The sequence below is a fragment of the Trichoderma aggressivum genome (genome assembly GCF_033847375.1).
Source record: "Trichoderma aggressivum f. europaeum strain CBS 100526 chromosome Unknown scaffold_017, whole genome shotgun sequence".
NCBI lineage: Eukaryota > Fungi > Ascomycota > Sordariomycetes > Hypocreales > Hypocreaceae > Trichoderma > Trichoderma aggressivum.
In genome coordinates this window covers 605,343-631,657 of record NW_026946383.1, presented here as the reverse complement: position 1 = coordinate 631,657, position 26,315 = coordinate 605,343, and the positions used below count along the sequence as shown (strand labels likewise).

Here is a 26,315-nt window from a genome sequence, read left to right as displayed (position 1 = left end):
GGTCATCACGGCACAGAGGACTAACCTGGGCCCAGCCTTCACAAACTCATTCTCGATGACCTGGGCGTGAAGCAAGTGGCTGCTGTCATCGGGGGTTCGCTCGGGGGCATGTTCGTGCTGGAGTGGGCATATTTCGGAAAAGACTACGTTCGCTGTGTCGTGCCGATTGCCACGTCTAGCCGACACAGCGCCTGGGGCATTAGTTGGGGAGAGGCTCAACGCCAGAGCATCTACGCCGACCCAAAGTATGATGACGGCTATTACCCGTTTGACGATCCGCCTGTGACCGGGCTAGGTGCGGCTCGGATGTCTGCCCTACTCACCTACCGCAGCCGCAACTCGTTCGAATCCCGGTTTGGCCGGAACATTCCCGACCCTTCAAAGGTTCAGACGATTCGAGAACGGCCGCGTCCCAGCACCCCGTCGGAAGCTCATTTCCACATTCACAACGACGGCCACAACGTCAAGCGCACATCAGTCTCACGCAAGAATAGCCACACCGGGTCCGGAACCAGCAGCCCGGGCTCGCGATCGGCCGAAAATGCTGACCCGCAGTTCCACGGCCCTGGAAATGACCAAGAAGAAGAGAGTCTGACTGGAGGAGACAGGATGCCCACGTCGACGTACTTTTCGGCGCAGTCGTATCTGCGCTACCAGGGGAAGAAGTTCGTCAAGCGCTTCGACAGCAACTGCTACATTGCCATGACGCGGAAGCTCGACACGCACGATGTGTCTAGGGACCGGGCGGCAACAATCGCCGAGGCGCTGGCGCTAATCGAACAGCCATTGCTTGTACTTGGCATTGAGAGCGACGGGCTGTTCACGTTTGCCGAGCAGGAAGAGATTGCGCAGCACGTAAAGAATGCACGACTCGAGCGGATCGACAGCTCCGAGGGGCATGACGCCTTCCTGCTGCAGTTTGAGCAGGTGAACCGTTACGTGCTGGGATTCCTCAAGGAGATTCTACCTGATATCATGTCGGTCGAGGGTGGCGCCCTAGAGGAAGTCGGCGTGGGCCAGCTGACCAAGTCGAGCACGTTCGGCGAAGCTGAGGTGGATGATATTACTGCATGGTAACGATGCGTCTTGTTAGTCTACGACCTGGTATCCGGGTTCGGTATGGTAGTAGTGGCATTGGTAGTCGATACAGGCATCGCCAGCCTTGGCATCATCTCAGAACTGCAAGGTACTTGTTGCATAGATAGCGGCTTTTCAAAGAGCCACGGAAAAAAACATTGGCTAATACTAAGATATTACGAGTACAACATGTACAGCTGTGTAGTTCCTGAAACACGACAAGATGTTGGGGATGCAGGCCAATATACGGCAAGGGATCCCGTCACATGTGCCAGTGTTTGGGTACCGAGACGGAAGAGGGCCTCGGAGGATTTTTGGCACCCGGACAAGGGGAGCAACGAATTATCGAATTGTCGGTTAATCTGCTCCGTCACGCTGCGACGCTGAGTTACCACATGGACGGACTTGGCTCCGAGTGAGGAGTACGGAGTAGAAGGGACGAAGCATTGATGGCGTTTGGACCAGGGGCCTAGGATCCGGATCCTCAGTCTAGCTTCAACCTCTGACTTCGACACGGCCCTATTAGGTGAGCTGCAGACAGAGCGATGGCAAGTGGGCCGAGCTGCCGTCGCTACCTGTGTCTGCTCTGGATTGAGAATCAAAAGGCCATGACTGCATAATCCGAGCATGCCTGTACGTAGGTACTGACCGGGGATATGACCCGGTCTGTTGCGTCCCCCAGGCGGCTGAAGTCGTATTTGTGAGGAGCTGGGCGGAGCTCAACGGGAGGAATCAACGTCTGGCTCGACACTAGAAGCTTCAGGTAAAGCTTGCGGCGCTTGACTCTGGAACGCGCGAGAGCCGCACGAAACAATCCCGATGCCTTTGCGCTGTGTGGATTCTACCAATCAGCGCGGATGGCGATGAAGTTGCCGGCAGTTTTGCCTTTTTCCCGCGCCCCCTTCTGGCAACTTGTGAGATGCTTGATACGACACTCGCAGAGAGGAATCGGAATCCGTCTGATTGTTACAAAGGAGTCAAAGCTCCTCTCCCCATCGGTTTATCTCCGCTAACACATGATTATTGAACGGGGCCTGTGCCATGCGTCCCCCGTCGCTCTCTTCCCAAAGGACCGGACAGCTGAAGCAACACGAGCAAGATCGGGACTGGGAGCCCCCTGATGCAATGCACGTCTCCATTGGGGATGGCACAGCAAGCGGTCCCGGGATGATCAAGGTGCTGACGGCTTCCGTATGCGACGACGAGACCGGAACCCCAGATCAGTGTATCGTATGCACCGCCGTACAGTAGCACGATGCGATGGGAATGCAAAGCCCTGGCGTGAGTGACCTGACCATGTGTTTCTGTTGTCGAATCGCGATTCCGCTCCCCACGCAGCCTCTCGCTTCGAAGTCTGCGGCAATGCACCCAGCCTGACGAGATTCACAAGCCACAGCTCGCTCCCACGTGGGGTTGCAACGGCGAAATGCCTCTGGTGAGCAGCTGGAGAACCGACGGCCAGCCAAGCGGGCGTAGGGCGTGGCTAGCAAGGGGCGATCCTTGCTGGCGTCAGATGTAGAGTGCATGAACCTATCAGGGCCGGGCAGCAGTTCTGCAGCAGAGCAGCCCAACCAGCCTGATTGAGCTGATTCGACGATAACGTTACCGGCAGCGCGACCTAAGTACCTACTTGGTACGAGCACTCGTACAGTACGGTGCCTGTGTTGATGGTTGATCCGATGTAAGTACGAGTACTGTGCATGATGGGCTTGCAAGGTAGTTGCTCGTACAGTACTCGTAATATCTCCAGGACTCGTGCTACCGGGAAGACGGGCGCTGGAACTCATGCCGCATCCGGCTCTCCGTGCGAGAATTTAGGATCAATTCGAATAATCCATGGATGTCGCTCCGGATCAGCGGAGCAGCGCTCACCAGCTGAGGCATCGACGAGTTCTGGCGGTGTATGGGCTTGTCGTCTCTCTGTCGCCTTTCCTCTCATGGATTATGCGAGAAAAAAACGACATTCTGGCAGTTTAATCTCGCACGTTGCCACCCCACTGCGCTTGGCGTGCGCGAGTCAATAAAATGGCGTGTCAAACGTGTTGTGTGTGTGCGTGTGCACCGGCCCGGTGATGGAAAGGGAATAACGGGCGAGACGCAGCAGAGAAAAAGAAGAAGGAAGAAAATCGGGCTTCTCCAGCTTCGATTCGACGTCGATAGGCGGATGCCGCGGAACTAGTGGCGAGCCCTTCGCCTGATTTGCTGCAAAAAGCAAATGGAAGGGAGTCGGCTGCGTGCCACTGAAAGTTAGTGCTGCTAGCGCTGTGGCAGCGAACAGGCACAGGCGTTCTGGAAGGGCTTCAGAACCTCGAGAACGCTGCGAGCCTCTGACTCGGAGCGCTGCAGAGTCCACAGGGGGCTTGCGCTAGGGGGCAATAGGGCAGCTGGCCTAAGCGTTTCTGGTGCGGGCGGAGGGTCGGCAAAAGGCCGCTGCGGGCACCCATTGGCTGGCGGGCTGCAGCACGTGCAGTAGTCGAGGCGATCCACACGCAATCAATCAATCACCATCCGCGGGCAGGGGGGAAGCTTTTGCTGAGGATTTCGGCAGCAGAAACGGGCCAAGTGCCTAACCAGAGCAGTTGGCGTGTTGAAAGAGGGGCCGGACGACGACGGAGGCTAGAAGCTTGCGCGCGAGAGAGAGAGAGAGAGGAGGGGCGTTCTGTTCGCTCTTCTGCCGTGGCTCAGTTCAGTTCAGGTCTGTCTCTGGTTCTCCCCTGTCCTGCTCTGTCCTGCTCTGTCCTGCCCTGCCCCGCCTTGTTCTCTCTCTCTCTCTCTCCATTGATGCTACTGTTGCTGTGTTGACGTTGTGTTGTGCTGACTGAGTGACTTGGCTCCAAGACGACGGAGAATAGAACCCAGATCAGACAAGACCCGATCACACCAGACCGGGGCACGACAAGCCCAAGGCCAGCCAAGGCAAGGCAAAGCAAAGAACCGACAAAGAAAAAAAAGACGTCAACTTGCTTGTACGTAACTCGAACCAGCCGCTCGCTGACCTGCCAGGCGAACCCTCTCAGCTGTCGACCTTGGCAGCCCTTCTTCGCCGGGGCTGGTGGCGGTTCGCCGTGGCTCCATCCATCCACCATCCACCCACTCGGCCGCATGTACGAGTCTCCGACCATCCAGCAAACAAAAGACCAAGCCGTGCCCTCTTTTGCGTTTTGCCTCGTCTCACCCACCCGAATCCTGACTCCCGAGCAGCGCCTCCGTTCCATCTAACTAGGCCTTCTTTCGGTGTCTAGCGCCTGATGGCTTACAGGTCCATGCTCGGATAGACCAAAACTTGCAACGCATCATCTTCACCCACGGCCTCGCCCATCGCCTTGATAAAAGCAATCACCCGGCTCATCCTTTCAGCCTTACGCCAAGCTGGGCGCACGCATTTGTCCAGCCTTGAAAGCGGCCCATCTGCCTTTCGCATATGCGGTCCATACCGGAGTCCTTTTGCTTTCCGTCGTTACCTAACCTACCGACGCCGAATTGCGAATCCCAGCATCCTGTTGCCTGGCTCGACATTCTTCTTTACACGACGACGAGAGAGGCGCATCGTTAACACGGCATCCACGAGGCCACGATTCTCACGCTGGTAAGCTTCGAAAAGGCAGCTTATTCTCAACTCTCCTCCATCTGTCGTCGCCGGTCCCCCATGTATTCTCCGTAGCGGCAACCAGGGCTCGTCCTTGCTATCCAACTGAATCATCTCAACGTCCATCCGCAATGCCTTCCTACATCGATGGCGGGATGCTGCCGCCGCCAGCAGCATCAATCCGTGGCCGCGACCACACGTATGGCGGCAACAATGCCTTTCACAACTTCTACAACGACTATTCACACATTACCGATCCCAACCTGCGGAGACGCCTGGCCTTGTCCGAGATTGACAAGGTCCCTTTTGGATTCTACCGTACGTCCCAACTCGCCAGCCCTAGAGTTGTGACGGGTTGTCAACAAGGTTGCCAGAATCACTAACCCGACTTTAGATGTCCGAGCCGTCCTGGTCGCTGGAGCTGGATTCTTTCTCGATTCCTACGACATCTTCGCCATCAACCTCATCACTACCCTCCTTGGGGTCGTCTTTTACAGCAGCGATACCTCCTTCAACGGCTACGGAGGCAACGACGGAATTCTACCCGATCCTGTCAACCAAGCGCTCAAGGCCTCGACCAGCGGCGGTATTGTCCTGGGAATGATAATCTTTGGCTGGCTTGCCGAGTAAGTTTGGCACCTACCAACATGATGGAGGAGCTGTTTTCCAGGGATGGCTTGTGCTGACGGGAATCTGCGGCTTAGTGCGCTTGGCCGACGCCGTATGTACGGCATTGAGCTCATCATCATCATCATTGGCACATTTGGCTGTGCGCTTGCCTCTCCGAGTCCGACGATTAGTGCCGTCGGCCTGCTGGTATTCTGGCGTGTCATGATGGTATACAAGACCCTCCACCCACCCCCTTCCATCCCGCTCATCCGCGGCATAACAAAGCTAACGTGGCTCCAGGGCATCGGCATTGGTGGTGACTACCCCCTTTCTTCAGTCATCACATCAGAGTACGGAATTTATCCGAAATGTCGCATCTCCCAGCATAATCACTAACTGTGTCTAGGTTTGCGCCGACACGCTGGCGTGGGGCCATGATGGCTGCTGTCTTCTCCATGCAGGGCCTGGGTCAGCTTTTAGCCGCCATTGTTGCGCTTATCACTACCGTGGCGTTCAAGAAACATTATATCGACATTCCGGCAGAAGGAGCCTGCGATTTGGCATGCAGGGAGGCCGCTGATCGATCGTGGCGAATCGTCGTCGGCGTTGGTGCCATCCCTGCGGTCCTGGCCCTGTACTATCGTATCACCATCCCCGAGACACCTCGCTACACCTTTGATATCCAAAACGACATTGAAAAGGGTGATGCCGATATCCGAGCATACGTGGCGAGCCGGCCAAAGGGCGACTTTAGCTCCATGAAGCGATCCCGGTCGGGTACCCTGACTACAGAGCAACCACTCGATGTGCCGCCGGCTTCGTGGCCGGACGTGATTAGCTATTTTGGCCAGTTGAAAAACTTCAAAGTATTCGTTGGCACAACCATGTCATGGTTCTTTCTGGTGCGTCTCGACTCCTGTTATTCAGCTCTCCTCGTCACTCATTATACTAACCTGGTTACGATGAATAGGACCTCGCATTTTACGGTCTAGGCTTGAACAATACCATGGTCCTTAGTGCCATTGGCTATGCCACCGGACGTACACTGTACCACAAACTGTACAACCAAGCCGTTGGAATGATCATACTCGCATGTGCCGGGTCTATTCCTGGCTACTGGGCTGCCGTCTTCACAATCGACAGCGTCGGCCGCAAACCCCTCCAGTTCGCCGGCTTCCTTATGCTGACCGTCATCTTCTGCATCCTCGGCTTCTACTTTCACCACTTGAGCGAAGGCGCGATGCTCGCCCTCTACATTGTCGCGCAGTTTCTCTTCAACGCCGGCCCCAACACGACGACCTTTATCATTCCCGGAGAATGCTATCCTACACGATACAGATCCACTGGCCACGGCGTTTCCGCAGCTTCGGGTAAGATCGGCGCCATCATCGCCCAGGTCATCAGCATTCCGATTCTGAGGAAGGACTCTCCTCCCAACTGCTCGGGGAACCAGTGCTCGCCACACCTGAATCGTCTTTTGCAACTTTTTGCCCTCTTTATGCTTCTAGGCACGCTGGTCTCGCTTTTGGTACCGGAGACCAAGGGGATGACGTTGGAGGAACTTTCGGGCGAGACCCGCACAAGTTACAACGCTGGTTGCAACGGCAGTATCAACATGACTTCACCTCGACTGCGGCCGTGGAATCCGTTTAGCGGTGGCCGGCCGGCCGGGTTCTTCTATCCGCGAGCACACAGTAGCACGTTTGGCAACGGCCGACGCTCCCCCCGGGTTGGTATCATGGAGTCCCCCGAGATATTCGCCCAACACGACCCATCCGGACAGAGGACACGCTTCTGGCGGAGGCGAAACCGAAAGTCACAGGCCCGAAGCGATAGAACCGACGAGATTGCCCTTAGCCATCGCCCCAGCAGCTTTCACGAAAACGCCGGCTCGGACGAGATTACGCTGACGGACGGCTTTATGGCACCGGGCGCGGCGAGCTCGTCGCGATTCCGACCACAATACGCGCAACAAGAGTTGCCTAGCTGGGGAGCAGGCTGGGGCAGAATAGACAGGGGAGCGCCGCCTCCTCTGTCGACATCGATGCAGCTGCAAGATGTCGGGTCACTTTTGAAAGACTAATAGAGTTGGTTCATTATTAGAGAGACCAGAGACTACAACTCCTTGTTGTCTCACGGAACATATACCACTACCCATGTATATATGTACATTCATCAGAGCGATGGGCGTTTTTTTCTTCTTTTATACCCTTACTTTTCCAGGGTATATGGGGTTGTACGATTGACGAAACTGGTCCTGTTATTTTATTGTCTCTTTTTTTCTCCCCTTTCCTGTTTATACTCTTTTCCTTCATCGTTTTTTCTTTTTATTCTTGGAATCATTGGAATGGATATACCATTTGAGAAAGTAGCTGCTTTTACCCCCCAGGGGTGGTAATGAGGCTGCAGAGCAAAGAAAGATGGGGGTTGGGCTGAAGCTTCTACGTGCAAGGGAAAAAACGAGGCGAAAATCGCCCGATGGCTTGCTTGGTTGAGGGCTGTTGTCGTTTTTTTGGGCATGCGAATAAATAGAAGAGAATTTTCGTTGCTCCACTTGCAATGGAACAGGCATGATTCGAGTTTTGGCTGCCTTGTGACACATCGCTTGCTTGTAGAGCCTTCTGACATATTGTTTGGGGGTAGATTTATGTAGAATAAGTTGCCAATATGTGCATGGAACTACTGCAAGGTACTTACTTGGTAGTGCAACTCAAAGCACTTGGCTTCATTAATTCACATGTATGTCAGTTGCAGTTCTCGCCATACCTTTCCGGCCACCGAAGATCTCCTCAAACATGCGTTACTGCAATCAACGATGTGTAAAGCGGAAGTGGTTTTTAGCCAAATGGGTAATTTCTCACATTTCACATTTCACATTTCTATAGTAGGTTATCGTGGGAGACTCCAAGCACGAATGTTGTTCCCAGCTGAGCTCAGCTGGTTTCTTCCATAGCCTTTTGGTTGCCGAGGCATCCCACATAGCGCCACACATTGCGACTTTTTCAACCACTTAGGCACTGTGCTTGATGACCTTTTCCTTGAATGCGATGCTAGTGGACAGATATTTGTTAGTATTCTTGTCGCTGTAATCACCGAGGAAAAAGGAAAATGAAAGGAGGTCATTGCAGGGCACCAGGGCAGTAGGGAGTAAAGCAAAGAAATGTACTAAAACTCACCCGTACTTGGCCAACTCCTTAATCAACGGGTTGTTGATCTTGGCGGTCATGGGGGCAATGACACCCTTCTCGGACAAGGTTCCGTCGAGGATCTGCTTGGCGGCTATAGGTGGCAAACACGAATCAGTGAGCTATTTCCCCCCTTCTGGCCCTCATTTTCTTCTTCTTTCGCATTTTCACGGCGCAAACATGTACGTGAGGAAAGTAGATTTCTTGTAACATACCGATACCCGCGGGAATTCCTACCAACGTGGACATGGCAGAGTAGCCTCCTGAGCCGGTGGGAGCACCGTAGCTGGCGAGGGTAGAGGTTCGGGTCTCGCGGCTGCCGTCCTTGTTCTCAATTTCGAACTTGTGCTGAAGCATCTATAGGGGTTGATGTTAACGTGTGCTGTTTCTCGTCGATGTAAAGTGGGCCAAAGACTTACGACAAAGTCACGCTCGCCCTCCTCGTACTGCATCTTCTCCTCGAGAGTGGCGCAGAGGGTGTCGAGGGGGTTTCCGCGGGGGGTGATGTTGGCATCAGAGAAGATGCCGACTGTGTCCGGAGATTAGCGACTTCTTTCACTACTTGCCATGACCAGGAGATGTGCCCAGTAATATAGTACTACTTGTGTCACAGCAATAGGGTGGCAAAAACATACTCCATTTGAGACCAGAGATCAAGCGAGCCTTCTCCTCGGCGTCCTTGAAAGTCGCCTTGGATGAGACGGCGGCGACGAGATCAGCCTCGCTAGATGAGGGGGCGTTGAGGAGCTTCTGGGTAGCCTCCTTCCAGGGGATAGGCTGCTTGAAGTAGTCCTGCTCATCGTCGCTGAGGAAGCCGGTGTCCACGAGGACCTTGATGAATTCGGGGAATCCAGCGTATCTCAGAGTCTGAAACACGGGATGTTAGCATCCCGATAATCTTGCAAGGGCGATTTGGGACCTACTCCACGGATAATGGTCTGTGCCTCGGGGATGTTGTAGCGCTCCTTGTAGATGCTTGAGTCGCGGTTGGGGTAAGCGACGAAAGCATAACCTGAAGATGTTAGAGCGATGTAAACGGTGGGTAGCCAGCTGGCTAGGCTTACCGGGGTAGATGTGGTAAGGTTTAGCAGTTGCCATCAGTTCTACGCGTAACGGTGTTAGTATTCATCATATCATTGCTTTTTAAGACAGCAAATAAAGTAGTAGCGCATGGGGGGATTCACTGACCAGGACCGGCAACGTTAACGAGCTTTCCATCCTCCCAAAAGGTAGCAGCGTTTCGCAGGGCAAGCAAAACACCTCGGGATCTGTATACATCAGGGTTAGAACAGATTTTGACAAGAGGGCATCTCAATTAGGGCCGGTTGGAAGAATCGAATGCCATATCGAGCCCCTTTCCACAGATCAGAGTAGAAGCTGTGGGACCACTTACGACCAGGAGAACCTTGAATTCGCGCAATGTTAGCGATTTCCACTAAGAGAGATGGATTGAGAGCTTGTTGCTGCGCTCACTTGTATCCAAGAGGGTTGTCTGAGTCTTCAGGGGCTGGGCTATTGAAAATGTCAGCCGGAAACTTGCGATTGTCGCATGTATAATAATATTTACAGTCCGCCACAAAAGCTCTTGAAGCTCAGGACCTTGCCACCGGCGGCGTGGACGTTGCTGATGGTGTCGACGGCGCTGAGGTGGTCGATACCGGGGTCAAGCTATGCAATCTCTCAGCATTTTTGCATCACCCAATATAATCACGACTTACACCAATCTCGTTCATGACGGTGATGCCGGCATCCTTGGCCTGCTGGTCAAGCTCCAGCATGGCCGGAGAGACGTAGCTGGTGGTGACGACATTCTTCTTGTTTCGGATGGCGGACTTGATGACGGCGGCGTGGTAGGTGTAGGGGATCAAGCTGATGACCAGATCGTGCTGGGCAACGGCAGAATCAAGGGCCTTTTCGTCGTTGACGTCGAGGGAGATGGGAGTAGCACCGTTGACGCCCGCGGAGAGCTTCTTGGCACTTTCAAGAGTTCGGCAGGCTGAAGAAAAGAGGCATTAGTCGAGAGGTGATGCTTGAAGAGAAGCAAGACGAGTCGGGTCGAGTCGAACTGGATCTCTTTGGGAGGTGGTGGTTGAAGAGAGCAGGACGGATCGAACGGAATCAAGTTTCTTTGGGCACTGGGTTGCTCACCAACGGAAACCTCAACACCAGCTTCGGCGAGAATATCGAGCGTGGGCTTGGTAACGAAGCCGGAGCCGCTATCATGACGTTGTTAGTGGGGGAGGGGCATTTGGCGTGATTTTTTTTTTCTCTTCTTATTTTCTTCCAGAGTTGGGACTTACAGCATCAAAGCACGTTGGGGAGCCATGGCTGCTGCTGTAAAGGTCAATTGGTGATTGATTGACTTGTTTGAGTGAAAAAACGGCGACAGCTCTACAATCCCAAGAGCCAAGAAAAAAAAAAGTTTGATGGAGTTGGTTATATGGTTGGTTGGTGGCGCCTGTTAGCTAAGACGTGCTGCTGCTTGCGGGAAGCTTTTGGTGGGGGAGTCACCGGCGAGCACGTTTTTTGGAGGGGCACATCCGGCGTCGGAGCAGTAGAAAAAGACTTACCCTGCAGTTGATGTTGACAGGTAGGAATTCACGGTTTGATATGCATTTTGGGGACGATGCAAGTGCAAAACTACTTGATTTTTTGGTCAATTGGTGCAGATGAATATTGTAGATTTGCACGCAAGTATTTTATCAATTTATTTCAGAGACGAGGTTGCGGCGTATGAGTCCCCTCGCCAAAAAGTAGGCATAAGCTATTAAAGCGTGAGTATCCGACGATTGCGTGATCTTCAAACAGAGAATCATGATATTGGGTTTATCATCTCGATGGCTACTATCGGGATTCATGATGATTGACTTATACCACTTTGTGTAAGAGTGCATATTGACGAAGAGATGTATCGGAGTTGTCACTGGCTCAAAGATAACTGCAGTATCTGGTACCTAGTACATGCCACCGCCTTGATAGCATATCGCCTGCTCCATCAACTCGCCCAACTTCCATCCTCTTCCCTTCATCTACATACCAACCATCTCCTCTCTCTCACACAATCTACAATTGAATCCATCTATATGCCTCTTCATCTCCTCGCTCTATCATATACCAAGCCATGGCGGATGTGGTGCCCGCGACTCGCCCTGCCAGCATCTACACCACTCTGACAGCTGGCACGACAGTCACCCATCTCCATACAGCTGTCTGCCAGTCTTTTGCAACTGAAAAGAGAGACAATCATGGCTGAAAACTCGCCGGCATCTCCCTCGGAGACTTTCGAAGGAATAACATTCTTCCCCATCGGATAGCTGCGTTTGCCCCTTCTCCCCTTCTCCCAACTTCGGACTTTTCGACTCCTCCTTTGCTGGTCATCTCAACAACTCCTGTTGTGAAGAAAGCCTCCAACATGGGTTTGACTTCCACCAACGACAAGTCGGGCCAGGGCCTTGGCAACAGAGTCCTTCTGGACAAGGTTGACAAGCTTCGCGCATTGGGCATATCTCATCTTGTCCCTTTGCCTCAGGTCAGTCCTCAAAACATCGCACCAAGGATGAACGGTTCAACACTTGCTAATCCTTCTGTAGATGGTCGTGGTCGGAGACCAAAGTGCTGGCAAATCAAGCGTCCTCGAGTCCCTCACGGGATTCCAGTTTCCCCGGTCGGCGACTCTGTGTACTCGGCATGCGACCGAGATTGTTTGTAGACGGGAGGCTACAGAAAGCGTTGTGGTGTCAATAATCCCACACAACCCATCTATAGAGCGCGAGAAGCTCGTCAGAGACTTTCGAAGATCCACAAACACGATTCTTTCTGACGATTTCCCGAAAATCTTTGAAGATGTAGGCACCTCTATCACCCTTTCTCGTCATGCTACCTTGAGGGGAAGACTAACGGACGTCTCCACAGGCCGCCAAAGTCATGGGAATCAAGGTGTCTGAGAATGACGGAGACAGAGGCAGCGCTTTTAGCCTGGACGTCCTCAAAGTCGAAATCAGCGGCCCCAACGCTGATCACCTCACTGTCATTGACGTTCCTGGCATGTTCGAGACTGTCACTCCCGGCTTGACGACTGAGTCGGACATTGACTTGGTGAAGAATATGGTGAAGCGTTACATTCACGAGAGCCGAACCATTATCCTCGCCGTGGTCCCTTGCAATGGTGACATTGCCAACCAAAAGATTCTTCGACTTGCGGCTGAGGCTGATCCCCAGGGAAAACGGACTTTGGGTGTCCTCACCAAGCCTGATCTTGCCATTGAGAACGCAACCAAGGCGGTTATCTGCGACCTCGTCAACGGCAAACGGCGAGATTTGCATCTTGGCTACTGCGTCGTCAAGAATCTCGGCGCTGATGACACTTCTGGAAGCATGAACCATCGCGACCAGCAGGAGCTGTCTCTGTTTGGACAACCTCCGTGGAACACCCTGCCATCTGATAGATTGGGTATCCCAGCACTTCGTATGCGCATTAAACATCTCTTGATGGACCGAACTCGCGCCGAGTTCCCAGTTGTCAAGAGTGAGATCATGGCGAACCTGAAGAAGAGCCAGGGGCTTCTCGCCGATATGGGCGAGCCCCGAAACTGTACCGACCAACAGCGTGCGTACGTGGGCAAGATTGCTTCAAGATTCATGCGAATCAAAGAGTGCGGCCTGGATGCGTACTATACACGCAACAACTTTTTCGAGGACCTCGAGATGAGACTGATTACTCGAATTCGCACAATCAACGAGGCCTTTTCACGCATCATGCTTGAGAAGGGACACGCCAGAGAGTTTTATACTGAACTCGAGAGTTTTGCAGCCGGGAACCAGCCTGAAAACCATGGAGGTTCTGCCGCGCCTGACGAATCGATCTCGCAGGGTCGGGCCTCGCTGTATGACGAAAAAATTCACTTCAAAATTCCCAATTTTGGCGAAGAAGACTTGAGCGATATTGTCTCGGACCCATACTGGTGCTCAAAGCCTGAGATGGGCGGCATGTTGGAGCACATCCAAGAACAGTATATCAAAGCCCGAGGCTACGAGATGGGAACTGTAAGTTGCCAATTCTGACTGTTAAACACGACGGAGCATCTCTAACATTCTTCACTAGTTCAATGCCGAAATGTTGCCCTGCACTTTCAAAGAGCAGGATAAAAAGTGGCCATACATTGCGTATGCGCACGTCTCCAACGCTGTGCTGATTGTCCATCACTTCATACGCCAGACATTGGAAGAATGTTGCCCTGATGTTGCCGTCCGCGAGGAGCTCTGGGCCTTTCTCTTGTACGGCCACGACGGTCATGACGGCCTGGTGAAGCGATACGCGAGAGCAATGGAGCACGTCGACTTTCTGCTGTCTGTTGAGTTCGAAACCCGAACCATCACGTATGATCTCCGCTTTGAGGAAAAGTTCAATCAGCTAAAGCTCAATGACCAAAGAACCGGCTCAGAGCAGGGCGACGACACGGAGCCTGAGAAGCCGCCAAAGTCTTCACTCGAGGAGACGGGCATGACTATCCATAATACCCTCCAGGCGTATTATGACCTTGCGCGAAGCCGCTTCGTAGACGTGGTTTGTCAACAGGCGATTGACTATTATCTGCTGCGTGCAAAGAATGGTCCGCTGACGGTGTTGTCGGACAATGTGGTCCTGAACATGACGGCAGAGCAGCTGGGGATTATTGCTGGAGAGGATCTGGCGGTGAAGGAGAAGAGAGAGCGGCTGACCAAGGAGATTGACTCCTTGAGCCACGCGCTCAAGATTCTGAGAGGCTGAAGGATCTGTCACGGCGGAGTTGTAGGCTCGCCTGGGGAAAAGTTTCTGCTGATTTAGAGTGTCTTGTTATTTGACGGATAGGAAAAGGGAAAAGTTGATTATGTTCTTGCGTCAGTCATGGGATACCTCAGGTAGACTTTTTTTTTGCTCACACGCAATTGGACAATCATAATAGACTGATGCTCAATTTACACTTTCCATTGATAGAATTAGAAGAATCTAAGCAGGTAGCAAGGAACTCGTATCACACTCGCAGCATCGATAAAACAAGAAGCGCATTAAACCCGTCCGTGTATCATGATTACACCACCCAGCCTTTCAAATCATCGTCACCACCAGCACTCATTCACATGTACAGTCGCTGCACGTATCCATGGCCTCGGAATGAAACCTTCCGTCTGAGCTGCAGCCCGATTTGATGTTGGACGCGGAGCAGAAGCCCTGGATTCTGTCGGGACAGTGGAATCTGCGGTTTGGATCGATGGCGTTGGAGTCTTGCGCTTGCTCGGTCGGGAGGGCGAGGGCGGCTGGGAGAAGGAAAAGAAAAGTCGTCAACTGTTTTGGTTGAATGGCGTTAATTGGAGGATTCTTCTTCTTTGTTTATATGTCTTTGAGGGGGGAACTTGTGTGGAATGGAAGATTTATTTACTTGCCTTCATGGCTGTTTGTTAGCTGCTCAAAGTGTCTTTTTTTTGTTATATGCGCCTCTTTGTAGATTCGCGTCAACACCAATTGATCCTTCTAAATAAAAAGGTCCTTTTATCTTTTGTACACTTCAAAAAAAGAATAAAAGAAACAAAAAGTGTGTCGTTTGAACTTTGATCTGCGACCGAAGAGGATCGAAAAAAAAGGGCACCACAATCCGGGGGACACTCCCTTGTTAAGTACTCGCTTGGCTCCGTACATCCACCTTGAGGGTGTTTCAACTAAAAGAAGAAGAAGGAAAAAGAAAATGTATCGTGGTATTTTTTTCTTTTTCTTTTGGATTTCTTTTTTGGACGAAATGTCTCACAACGCCACCGGCAACACGCCCCCCCCCCTCCGGCTCACCATCTCCTTGACTGTCAAAAAATCTTATCAAGCTCAGGCATTGCCGGATACTACCAGGCAGCTTCATTCTATCCTATCGCTCTCGTATAGTTTTCCTCGGGGGGGTTTTACCATTGTCATTCCTAGAGCTGGCTAGGGCCCTCCAAGGGGCTGGAATCAAAGACTCCAGGACGGAGGATGAAAAACATATGCAAGGGAGGAAGATAGCTCTACTCTTCTAGCTGCAATTAGCGGTAGTGCTTTTTTTTTTTTCCTTTTTGCTTCCTGATTCTAGGTCCTTTTTTGTCTTTTTAGTTTGTATCACGAGAAAATGTCTTGGAAAACTGGGCGTGGCAGCATGTCTTTTCCGGGTTTCATTGGTGTGTGGTTGAACGTGCCAAGGTTTGGGTGGCACGAGGTCAACGGTGAATGAAGTGACAAGACTGATGCTAAATATAACCATATGAGCTGCAAGCACTCAAACGCAAGGATTGAACTTTGTGTAAACATCTACCTAGTAAATAAATACATCCCCAATTGACACATCTACACAGAATAAGAAAAACAAATAGCCTCTTCAAGCAAGTAAATACACGATATCAAAAAAAAAGGCGAACAACCCAACACACTCACCCCCCAAGTCTCAAAAATCCAGCTGCCAAGCCAAAAAAAGATGTTTTTTCTTTCTATAATTACACCCACACCGAGCACATACATTAGCACCACAATAACTCATCCCATGCCATACTAAAAATAATCCCGTCCCGCGGTTTGGAAATGAACCCTTTTGCGGCGTGGCTTGAATGAAGGGCACGCGAAATCCAGCACTAAAACGGGGAAAATGCGCCTTCATTTCGCTTTCATGTCTCTCTTGTCTAACCTCAGCTTTTTCAACCCTTCTCAACTATAGAAAGTAGTCTGGCGTCTTCGGATAGATTCCTCCGCTGTCATCGAACACAAGGTGAAGGATCACAATCACAACACTGGCGTCACGAAATGCATTCCATAAAAGATGGTTGTAACTTTATTTCATTGTGCTAAAATGCTAAAGCTATCAAAAAAGAAAAAAAATCCTCCGCCACCGCGTTTTTCACATTCATATCCTTCGTCCTCATGTCAGTCATTAGCGGGAAGAGAGGCCCAAGTGTTGGCCCTTTACAGGACAGGAAACTCCTCCAAAATACAATGTTTTCCTCCGTATCAACGTCAAGATATCAGTCGTCAAAATGAATAGATGTGGCAAAAAAAGTCAAAATCGCAGTAAAGCCTCCAAATCAACAAATAAAAAAACAGCCAGCCACATTCTGTGTAGCTCATTCATACGTTTTTCGCATCTTGTAATCTCATAATGTCATAAGTGCCCCTTCAGGCAAACAAAAGAGAGGAAGAAGAGAAGTAGGAAATTCGTCAATCAATAAATAGACAGGAAGAGAAAAAAAAAAGAGGCATCGTCATGTCAAAGAATGGAATAGGGTAGTAACGGCGGTCCATTTAGGAAATGTCTTCCCAGCTGCCGTCAACCTCAATAGTCGTCCCTAGGGCTTCTCTTCCCTGTCGGATCATGTCTTGTAGTTGCTTGTTAAAGGCCGACATGCGCTCGTCGTTGTCGCGCTCCTCCATTTGGCGACGAGCAGCCAGCTTCCTGGCTTCGGCGTCGAGTCGCGAAGGGCTGGCGTCAATCTCATTGACCCTACTAGTGGCCACCGAGGCTATGCTGCCGCGGCGGCGATGCCCAGACGAGGCCGACGGATCGGAAGACGACGGCACGACTGTGTGTCGGCGTCTTCGGCCCTGCTCAAAGGTCGAGAGCGCGGCCGACGATGCGAGGACGGCTGAAGTGTTGGCCTTGACAGGGATCCTGCTTGGCGTAGGGGAAGGGGCAGGCGGCTTGGGGGCGCTGGGCGCCTTCGCCTTGAAGGAGGCAAACGACGCCGCTGATGCCGACTGCAGGGGCCTGAGGGAATTGGCGTCGGACGCCCGGCTACCTGGACGGCCTGCGGCACGACTGGCAGGGCGAAGAGGAGCTGGGCTAGAGGTTGTGGGAGTAGAGAAGCTGCTTGCGGAGCTCATGCGGCGGTCGGCCACGGGTATCTGCTGGGTACGATGGCGCGGCGATGGAAGAGCTGAGGAGGGCATTCTTCGGGGTGTCCTTGTCTCAGCTTCGGGCTCATGGATCATGACCCAGTTCTTGCCTAGTTCGCCTCCATTCTCTGTATGCCTGCGTCTCTTGGGCGCCGGGCCGGTGGGTGTTGATGCGCCGCTGTCGTACGAAGAGTCGTAGCCGGCATTCTGGTTGTTGCTGTTGCTGTAGTGACCCCGTTTGGGGACTTGTCCGTGTAGATGCCGTGCTCTGTCTCGGCCGCCAAAGCGATGGTCGCGGCTCGGTTGTGAGTTTTGCGGCTGCTGCTGTTGAGAGCCGCCCTGGAAGTGATACGTCTGATGGCTGTTGGATCCCGTTTCGTCGACGCTAATGCCTGCACTCGTCATCTTGTATGACGTGCCGCCTCCTGCGTAAAAGCCCTTGAAGGCACCGGCCTTGCAAAACTCCCACACACGGCCGACGACGCCGCCGATGGTGGAAAAGGCAAATGATCCCCAGCTTCCAGATTGTGTAGACTGGTCGGGTCCGGGCTGGGTGAAGAGCGGTGTCGGCCCGCCGGACTCGTCGCCTGCTTCGTCTCGCGATCGCTTCGTGCCCAGGGCTCGTCTGTAGTCGGAGTCGGAGTACATGCTCTCGTCCATGGCAGCGTCGGCGTCGTCGAGGTTGGGGCCGATGACGGGGGAGTGAAGCTGGCCGGCGAGGGCATAGTTCCTCGGGGCGCTGTCCATGTAGACATCCTCAAAGAAGCTGCCGGTCTGCATGCCGTTGCTGCGGCTCCATTTGCGCTTGGAGGTTTCGGTTGCAAAGGTCGACGACGAGAGATAGTCGGTGCTGGAGCTGGGCGACACGGGCGGCCGGAACAGGCCCGGGTGGACGCCGTCGCGAAACGTGCCGGACATGTGGTAATGCGAAGCGAACGTCATGATTCTGTCGGGATTCTTGTTCTTGTTCCTCTTCGCCGTCTGTCTGTCTGTCTGTCTCCGTCTCGGCGTCGCTGTCGCTGTCCCTCCCGTTGGCTGGCTGGTGCAAGAGCCGGTACCGCAGATGGAAGGGCTGCTCGAAATGAATCGATGCCTCGCTGTGCTGTCCAATGATTCACCGTCCCCAAGTCGATTGCCGTCCGTCTACCCAAGGCTTGGCACAGCTGAACCACACAGGACAGGCAGTGAATGAATGGCGCTGCCCTGCTGACGTGCCGCTGCTCTAGTCCGCACCGTAACTTTGGCGATGGTGTGCCGTCTCTCGCTCTCCTGCTTGTGCTGCCTAGCCGCTGGGAAATGTCTTGCTTTTTTTTTCTTGCCTGGCTTCTTATCGCCCACCTCGTGACCGTTGCAAAAACCAGGGAACAAAGCATAAAAAAAAAAAAAAAAAAGACTTCGTCACACCCTCTTTTTCCCTCTCGCCTGCTGCGCCTTGGAATGCGGAGGTGGCGCCTCTGATAAGCCAGCAACCCGCGGCGGCAAAAGCTCTGGCGAGACAAGGAAGAGGCAAGTAAAAAAACAGGGATATGGCAGCAACGCAATCACCAAACCCGGGATTGACATGTATGGATGTACGGATGTATATGTGAGGTTCCCGTGGCCACCCCCTAAGCTGCAGTGCAAGCAGCACTTGGATAAGCTAGTGGGCGAGTTCCTGCAGGACACAGGGAAAAAAAAGGGGGGGGGGGGGGGGGTCACGACTCTGGCGGTGGGAAGCTCAACCTCTGATATACTATTTCTCGAAGCTCTTTGTCTCTTTTCCCCAGCTTCTCTGTTGGAATGTCCGGGCAGCGGTGAGAGTGAACGAGAGACAGTCGACGGATGGCAAAGTGGGTTTTCACGCAGCGAGTGTGGCTCAGCCCAGCCTCCGCAGTTTCTCAGCCCTGGTCGCTTTGCTTGCTCGCCTGCTTTTGGGGGGGGAGCTTGGACTGCAATTGACAGACACAATTTGTGCTTGTGCTTGTGCGTTTGCATGAAGTGAGCGGAAGCAATCCACGGAAGCAATCCGGTTCGCCCGGCCTCGAGCTTTTAGTGGTTTGGCGGAGAAAAAAAAACATTTGCTCTCCCCACACGCACTGGCGGGTGGTCACCAGGCACCAAGCAGGGCCGCTAGAGGGTGTTGCCAGGGGCAATCACGAGATGGTGACAATCCATCAGTATCGGTATCAGTATCTGAGATGTCAACGTGGGATTCATCGTCGTGTTTGATTGATTGATTGATTGCTCATGGTCAGTATTCATTCATTCACTCACGCTCCCCGCATGTCGTGATTGGAAACCCAAAGCAAGACAAACTACAGAGATGCTATATGCAAACACACACTCACATACTCACACTCGCTCACACTCACAAGTCTATAAGCTCTCTCTATTATATGCCCAAATGTGAAATCGCTTCTCTTCTTAAACAATAACCCCCCCAAAAAAACACACAAACTCACAACCTCATTTTCGCTCATAGTACTCATCTTGGCCACTCCTCGTCTCCGCAGACACGCCCCCCTCCATGCCCCTCTCGCCGTGGACATGCTCCTTGTTCTTCCAAAACTCGTCTCTCTCCTTGAGCAGCTCGTCCGCCCACTCCTTCATCTCCGGCAGCGTAACCTTTGTCGCGACATAGGCAAACTCTCCCAGGTCCGCGAGTCCCTTGCCCTGCTTCTCGTACTCGACCATCTGCAGCATCAGCTCGATCTTGTCCACGTCGTGCACAAAGTGGCTGTCCAGTGTCTTGGAGTCTTCGTACTCCTGCCACACCGCCCGGATCTCAGCCCCGACGTCGCCTCCAGCAACGCTCCGCAGCAGATTCTTGGTTAAAAAGTCCATCGTCTCCGCCTCGCGCCGGCTCTTCTCCGTCTTGGGAACGCCGTCAACGGGTGTAATGTCTCCAACCAATAGCTCAGCCATGTCGTGAACCAGTGCCATCTTCATACACTTGTGCAAATCCAACTTCTTGGCAAGCGCAGGAGGCGCAAACATGGTGATGAGAGACATGCGGTACATGTGATCGGAAATCGACTCGCCCCTGCAGCAAAACATCCAGTCAGCCATTGTTCTTGAGTAACTACGTCGTGGTGCCTCCAACACTGACCTTTCGATTCCAAACCGCCTCCAGCCCTCGCGCTTTGTAGTCTTGAGTCGAGATAGCATGTGGAAAAAGGGAATTGGAGAGCTGGAGCCTTCGGCAGGCGCCTCGCTGGGGATCTCCTCGAGCACTCTGTTGACGGACCATTCTCCCGACAACTTTACGGCCGGCGCAAAGCCCAGATCTGCGTTGCGTCAGCTGCGGTGGTAAACAATGGGAAGCCATGGCGTAGACCTACTGGCAACAACGTCGGGCGCCTTTGCGCCATCCGCTCCCTCTGTTTGCGATCCCATCGTGTCCAGCTGCGTTGTGTTTGTGGTCGGTGTGTTGGTTCTTACCGCTTGTGATCGGCAATCTTTGTCGCGGGGTCCTCGGCGGGTGGGATGGAGCCGAATTGCGCAGTCGTTGGGATTATCTGAGGATGGGAACAGACAAGACAAAAAGGCTCTTCCCTTAGAACGAATTGACAAGGGAGAAGAAAGAAGAATGGAGAGGGAAAAAAAGTAGAATGGAGAGATCAAGATATACAAGCCAGTGGCACGTAGTTACTGCGCTGGATCCGGCCGATGCCCTGGAGCTCTTCCCGTCCAGTGAGTAACTCGGCGCCCCATAGTTTTGTATGGCAGCCTGTTAGTGCGTGGAGCCTCCGCATTGAGTACAGTAATGGCCAGATAGGGGAGGTATCGCCAAGTTCAGCAATATGTTTTGTCAACCTGGAGCCTGTTCATCATTGAGACGCTGGCTGTAACGCAGAGTCTTGACGTCTGAAGCGATTTGTCACACAAGGAATATACTATAAGCGTGATTTCTTTGGTTGCAGTTGTGCATTTCTGCTTTGTATTACCCAAGCACCCGTCATCTACACTTTGGTAGCAACACCTCATGTGAAAGTCGAATACCTGTCTGGACAAATCAAACTACAAATTACCCATCCTGATACCAGAAAAAATGGCAAATTCAATCAACATGCCCCGATTTGACCATGTAAATGAAATAAAATAAACCCCCCAACCAATAAAGCCTCCACAGTAGAAACGCCCTCGCCATGTAAACGGCAAATCCAGTGCCAAGACAGCCATGAGGAACACCTCGACGAAAAAATAGGCGGACGGCTACTATGTACGCAGTTAGTCACGTATTACAGGTAGATGCATTGAACAGATTCCAAGTCACTTTCGCCTCCCATCATTACAACCAGTTGTCCTCCTCTCCGCTCTCCTCTCCGCTCTCGCTATCCACGGCATGCTCATCTACCAGTTCATACCACGGCGGTTGAGTCGAATCAGGCCTTCCATCTCGGTTAGGATAGAAGAGGTTGTAAATCGTAGTTACCCGTCTCGCTAAGATCGTAGACGAAATGGCCAAAAGCAGGAGGCCAAAGATGAAATAGGCGGGTCTCGCGACAACGCTGAAGCTGCGATAATTGTTAATCATCTTCATGGGACGTTTGGAAAAGGCGAGCCGTCTTACTCTTCGAACCAAGGCATTTTCGTGGATCCGCTGATCATTTTCTGACGAAGAAGAGGGAGAGATGGGAATGTAGACTTGGATGGGGTGGAGGCCCGTTTCCTTGGTCCATTTTATACTTGGGCGTCTTTTTTCTTGAAACGGGGCAGTTTAGAATTTGAGGCTGTCTGATAAGAAGCTTCATGATGGCGTAGTAGAATTGAGGCATACATCGTGGTTCGGTGCAAGTATCTATATGTACTGACCATGCTACCTGAACCTTTGAGGGTACCAGTCTCGAACAATGTTCGACTATAGCCCACGTATCCATTTATGACCTTCCAGGCCCTTGAACAAAGTCTCCTTCAGTGCCCCATATTACAAGCGAAGCAACAGTATACAAGGAGATTATTGATGAAATTGTTCACAGGTTGGAGAGATGGCCCGTAGAACATCTGATGCCCATGTACGTATCATTCTCATCTAGGATACGACAAGGGACAGATAAAAGGACAAAGCAATGCGCAAAACATATCCATGTCTGAGCTCGCAGCATCTATCCTCTACCCACCACGTTAAGCCCAGCATACTTTCATCTTCCCAGCCACAAAACGTGCCCCAGCCCATCCAACCTCATAAACCGCGCTCTCACAAAACCCTATCCTCCACTCATACCTCTCGGGGATATTCACGCTCCCTCACCTCCAAATCTCCCTCCGAAACCCCTCCGTCAGCCTCTCGTCCTCGCCATAATCCTCCTGCCACCCCGTAAACCCTCGCTCCAGCAGATACACCTCCTGCTCCGCCGGCGGCGCCTCGCCCACGGCCGCCAGCTGCCCGTCCCTCTCGCGCAGGTACTTGAGCGCCGCAAAGGGGCCCCGCTGCTGGCTCAGCGCGCAGTGGAAGATGACCGTCTTCTTGTCCTTGACTTTGCGCACGAGGGTGGGCATGAGGGCGTCGATTTGGTTGCAGGGGATGTTTGTTGAGCCCTTGATGTGGCCGCCGATGTAGTCTGTTTTCGAATGTTAGTCTTTTTTTCTTCCATCAGAAGCTCTTACTTTCATATCAATGCCGAAGCACTTTCATCAGACAGGCATTAAAAAGGAAAAAGAAGTTCACGTCACGACATACCGACATCTCGAACATCGATCACGGCGAAACTGGATTCTGCCTGTTCTTGCTCTGCCAGGATCTTCTCAGAGAGCGTCTTCGCAGACACTCTCTTGATGGACGCTACAGTAACGTTGGACATGCTTCTCGTAGGAAAAAGCCTCTTGTTCGCTGAAAAAACGACGAAATGCGCGCATATACTTGTGGCTTATATAACAGATCGATGCTCTCTAGTCTCAAAGCCAGAGGTAAATTGAAGATAAAGACAGTAGCAGAGAGAAAAGAGAGAGAAGAAGGCGACGTTCTATTGGTGATGAAGTGCCGGGTGTGTGCCTGAGCAAGTATAAGCCGTTAGGCAGTTATACGGAGGGAACAATTTGAAGCTAGGCGGCTTGCATCTGCTGGCCAGTGGGGGCCGTGCGCCCAATAGAAGCTTGCCAGGTTGACGGATTGGTCTTTGCCATTCTCAGAAGTCAAGTTTGCGCTGTTTCGATGAGTTTCGATTGGCTCGCATCACTTCGCATCACCTTGCCCACCTGGATTGGCACATTGGCTCGTTACACACACAGTAGGGCATTAGGCAGAGAGGAAGCCAAGAGGAAATAAAAAAAAGATATCATTGATTCAAGGGTATTTCGTTGCGCGTACACCCTTCTACTCCGTTGTCTTATACAAATACTATATACGAGCATGACAAACACACCAAGCCTAGTTTCGGAAAGTCATTGGCGTCCTCCATCATGCATCATTGTAAAAAGCAAAAAAAAAGAAAGAAATCAAGCAATTGCCCCCGTCGCCAGACTCGCAAGGAAACAAGCAAACTTTGTACGCCCCGGATATTCCCAATGCCCTCATGCCTTGCCGACCCACCCTGCGTTGCTGAAAAAGTCAAATAGTCTAGCTCCCTTTTGTGAATCCAGTCGGCAAATCTCCTTGGCTTGCTTCTTCTTAAGCGTTCCGTTGCCCTTGATGGCTTCCTTGAGGATTTGCTCCTTGATCATCAGGTATGGCTTGGGCTGCAGCCGAACCACCTCGCACAGCTTCGCCTCCTCTGGTGTGAGGAGATGCAAGTCAGGGGCGTTCTCTTGCGTTAACTGCAAGGGCTGTACGCCTGAGATGGGCTGTGGAACATATTTTTGCTTGCTTGGGCTATGGCCATTGACCCCGTTGATGCCGTTGACGCCGTTGACCCCATTGGCGTGGCCGTTGGTCAAGGGCTTGACGTCCTCCCCATTCGTTTCTCCGTTGGCTTGTGCCGAGCGTATGGGCAGCTCGGGGGCGATGAGAAGTGCTGCACCGCTTGGGGGCTCTGGGGGAGGTTGGGCCTTTGAGCGCTGGCTGGATGCCAACCGCTCCCTATCCATGGACCCCATAGGTATGGATTTCTGTATCCGGGTGGACTTTTCTGTTTCATACTTTTCGCCGCTTCGAAGGTCCCCTATCCGCAGACTGCGCCATTCTTGTAGTTGGGCAATGGCCTGCCTGAGATTCAGCTCATCCTGTAAGCCCTGGGTGAAATCTTCGAAATCTTTGTGGTTCATGATGCGACCAAAGGGCTTGGCCCTCTGCAGCAGATCCTTTTCTTCCTTGGTCTTTTTCTTTTCCTGTTTGGTATTTTCCCGGTAGTCGAGTAGATTGTGCTCGAAAATCACCTTTTTGCGTTCCACTCGCTGCGTGAGACGGCAGTTGTAGATTTCCATTACGGTCAGCTTGAGCTCCATCTCGGGCTCGAGCTCTCCCGTCCTCGGATTCAACCCATCACCAGGGTCAAACTGCATGAGCTGCACCGCCTCTTCAGCCTCGTTGGCATACTCCGTCTCAAATTCGAGACGGCCAGGCATGTAACCCTGGATCTCGTGACAGCTGGGGACACTGGCCGTCGGCTTCGTCTTTGGCTGAAGGGCCGGCGCATTCTTAGACGCCTCTCTCCGCTCTTCGATCCGCCGCTTCTTGCGGGACTGAAACTCTTCGCGTGGGATTTCGTTGGCAAGCTCGCAGTCATGGGGGCTGCATCTCTTGGGCAGCGGAAAGGTGGGTGCGTCGACAAACGTCTTGAGATAGTGGTCGCGCACTTCGTCCTTTTCGCGGAACCCGCCAATGTGGTCGGCGATATCCGCCCACGAGCCGAGTCCGTATATCTCCGCGCCCTCGAGCAGCAACAGTTCCTCGTCAGCTCCCCATTCACGGTCGAATATGGGAAACGAATTCTGCTCGATTACGCGGAACGAGTGTGTGGCGGGATCGTGGGCGTTGCGAGACTCTCCCTTGCCGAAGCAGGGCACGCAGAGGTCAAAGTCCGAACATGCAGGGTCGGCGCATCTGATACGGACCTTTTGTTATGTCAGCAGCTGGAGCCATGGGGATGAGGATTGGCCATGAGATGCCAATTGGGTGCGGCGTCACTCACCGTCGACGTAATGTCGCACGAGCAAACGTCGCATACGTATTTCACACCACCCTCGCCTCCCCTCGTCGCCGTCTTCTTGCGAATAACGCCCATCTTGCAGAGCGTCGCAGCACGTCAGCGGTTTGGCGCGAAGCTTCGCACCCTGGGATTGGTGGAGCAGGCCGGAAAAACAGCGGCAGCCGGCACGGGGGCTGCAGGTGCGGTGGCGAGGCAAAAAGAGTGTCTGTGGAAAGCGCGCGCGCGGGAGACGTAGTTGCGGCGCCTTGTTTGATGGATTTCGCAGCGCTGCGATGGTGGCCGATGGAAACGAGGTCAGACGCCGCCCAGCAACCGCGGCCAGATGATGTTGGGATGTCGCGATCCGGTGGAGCCAGCAATGCGCTCGGCCATGGAATTCGCTGGAGCTGGAGCCTGTGAGGCAGCAGAAGCGGCTCTAGGCCAGATGCGGGCGAGGGATGCCATCACGTGACTGTGCTGTTGATGTGGTAATCGCCTCTCCTCCAGCTGTTTTTGGTGGTTGATTCTGGAGAGAGGTAGAGATAGATGTAGAGAGTACTTGTTGTTCTGTATCAGCTTCTGCTGTGTTTCTATCATCGAATCTACATTCATTAATATGCAATACTTGTCAATTACATGCCTGTTATAATTCTCTCTCGCTCAATTCAATCCTGCACCACATTAGTACCTATAGTACCCAGTAGTACTTGAACCTGCTGCTGCTTCAGTGACCCCCCCACCTCAAAGTTTGCAGCTTGCCGTATCGCTGTAGCACCATGCATGCACTGTCTACCTTATTTCGTGCGTGCTGTGTTGTAATATACAGGTACTTGCGCACCAATAAATCAAGCATGTGAAAGCCTCTTTGATCCATGTGATGATGCAGCGCTAAATGACGCATCACAGCCCACATCCAGCCTGCCACGATGCGTCATAAT

At 52.6% G+C, this 26,315-nt stretch overlaps 9 protein-coding genes across 9 annotated transcripts; 3 read left to right on the top strand and 6 right to left on the bottom strand.

Moving 5' to 3' along the window:
* Positions 1-108: 108 nt before the first annotated feature.
* On the top strand, positions 109-1,077 carry Triagg1_5191 (uncharacterized protein; the record flags this gene model as incomplete). Its single annotated transcript, XM_062899678.1, has 1 exon — positions 109-1,077. The coding sequence occupies one exon, from the start codon at positions 109-111 to the stop codon at positions 1,075-1,077; it is 969 nt and encodes a 322-aa protein (XP_062756016.1).
* A 3,717-nt stretch (positions 1,078-4,794) lies between these two features.
* Positions 4,795-7,355, top strand: Triagg1_5190 (uncharacterized protein; the record flags this gene model as incomplete). The annotated part of the gene is made up of 5 exons (XM_062899677.1): positions 4,795-4,981; positions 5,058-5,289; positions 5,368-5,622; positions 5,679-6,174; positions 6,243-7,355. 5 exons carry the CDS (start codon positions 4,795-4,797, stop codon positions 7,353-7,355), a joined length of 2,283 nt encoding a protein of 760 aa, XP_062756015.1.
* Positions 7,356-8,282: 927 nt separating this feature from the next.
* On the bottom strand, positions 8,283-10,783 carry Triagg1_5189 (uncharacterized protein; the record flags this gene model as incomplete). Its single annotated transcript, XM_062899676.1, has 14 exons — positions 8,283-8,322; positions 8,449-8,551; positions 8,673-8,814; positions 8,877-8,986; positions 9,093-9,324; positions 9,381-9,469; positions 9,522-9,560; positions 9,646-9,725; positions 9,851-9,862; positions 9,931-9,969; positions 10,025-10,125; positions 10,176-10,453; positions 10,606-10,673; positions 10,758-10,783. The coding sequence occupies 14 exons, from the start codon at positions 10,781-10,783 to the stop codon at positions 8,283-8,285; spliced, it is 1,359 nt and encodes a 452-aa protein (XP_062756014.1).
* Positions 10,784-11,869: 1,086 nt separating this feature from the next.
* Positions 11,870-14,224, top strand: Triagg1_5188 (uncharacterized protein; the record flags this gene model as incomplete). The annotated part of the gene is made up of 4 exons (XM_062899674.1): positions 11,870-11,986; positions 12,048-12,302; positions 12,370-13,500; positions 13,559-14,224. 4 exons carry the CDS (start codon positions 11,870-11,872, stop codon positions 14,222-14,224), a joined length of 2,169 nt encoding a protein of 722 aa, XP_062756013.1.
* Positions 14,225-16,744: 2,520 nt separating this feature from the next.
* Triagg1_5187 (uncharacterized protein) lies at positions 16,745-18,253 on the bottom strand (the record flags this gene model as incomplete). The annotated part of the gene is made up of 1 exon (XM_062899673.1): positions 16,745-18,253. One exon carries the CDS (start codon positions 18,251-18,253, stop codon positions 16,745-16,747), a length of 1,509 nt encoding a protein of 502 aa, XP_062756012.1.
* Positions 18,254-19,780: 1,527 nt separating this feature from the next.
* Triagg1_5186 (uncharacterized protein) lies at positions 19,781-20,710 on the bottom strand (the record flags this gene model as incomplete). Its single annotated transcript, XM_062899672.1, has 3 exons — positions 19,781-20,357; positions 20,424-20,601; positions 20,656-20,710. The coding sequence occupies 3 exons, from the start codon at positions 20,708-20,710 to the stop codon at positions 19,781-19,783; spliced, it is 810 nt and encodes a 269-aa protein (XP_062756011.1).
* Positions 20,711-21,605: 895 nt separating this feature from the next.
* Triagg1_5185 (uncharacterized protein) lies at positions 21,606-21,925 on the bottom strand (the record flags this gene model as incomplete). Its single annotated transcript, XM_062899671.1, has 2 exons — positions 21,606-21,831; positions 21,888-21,925. 2 exons carry the CDS (start codon positions 21,923-21,925, stop codon positions 21,606-21,608), a joined length of 264 nt encoding a protein of 87 aa, XP_062756010.1.
* A 636-nt stretch (positions 21,926-22,561) lies between these two features.
* Positions 22,562-23,115, bottom strand: Triagg1_5184 (uncharacterized protein; the record flags this gene model as incomplete). Its single annotated transcript, XM_062899670.1, has 2 exons — positions 22,562-22,875; positions 22,995-23,115. 2 exons carry the CDS (start codon positions 23,113-23,115, stop codon positions 22,562-22,564), a joined length of 435 nt encoding a protein of 144 aa, XP_062756009.1.
* Positions 23,116-23,824: 709 nt separating this feature from the next.
* Triagg1_5183 (uncharacterized protein) lies at positions 23,825-25,473 on the bottom strand (the record flags this gene model as incomplete). The annotated part of the gene is made up of 2 exons (XM_062899669.1): positions 23,825-25,303; positions 25,381-25,473. The coding sequence occupies 2 exons, from the start codon at positions 25,471-25,473 to the stop codon at positions 23,825-23,827; spliced, it is 1,572 nt and encodes a 523-aa protein (XP_062756008.1).
* Positions 25,474-26,315: the final 842 nt, after the last annotated feature.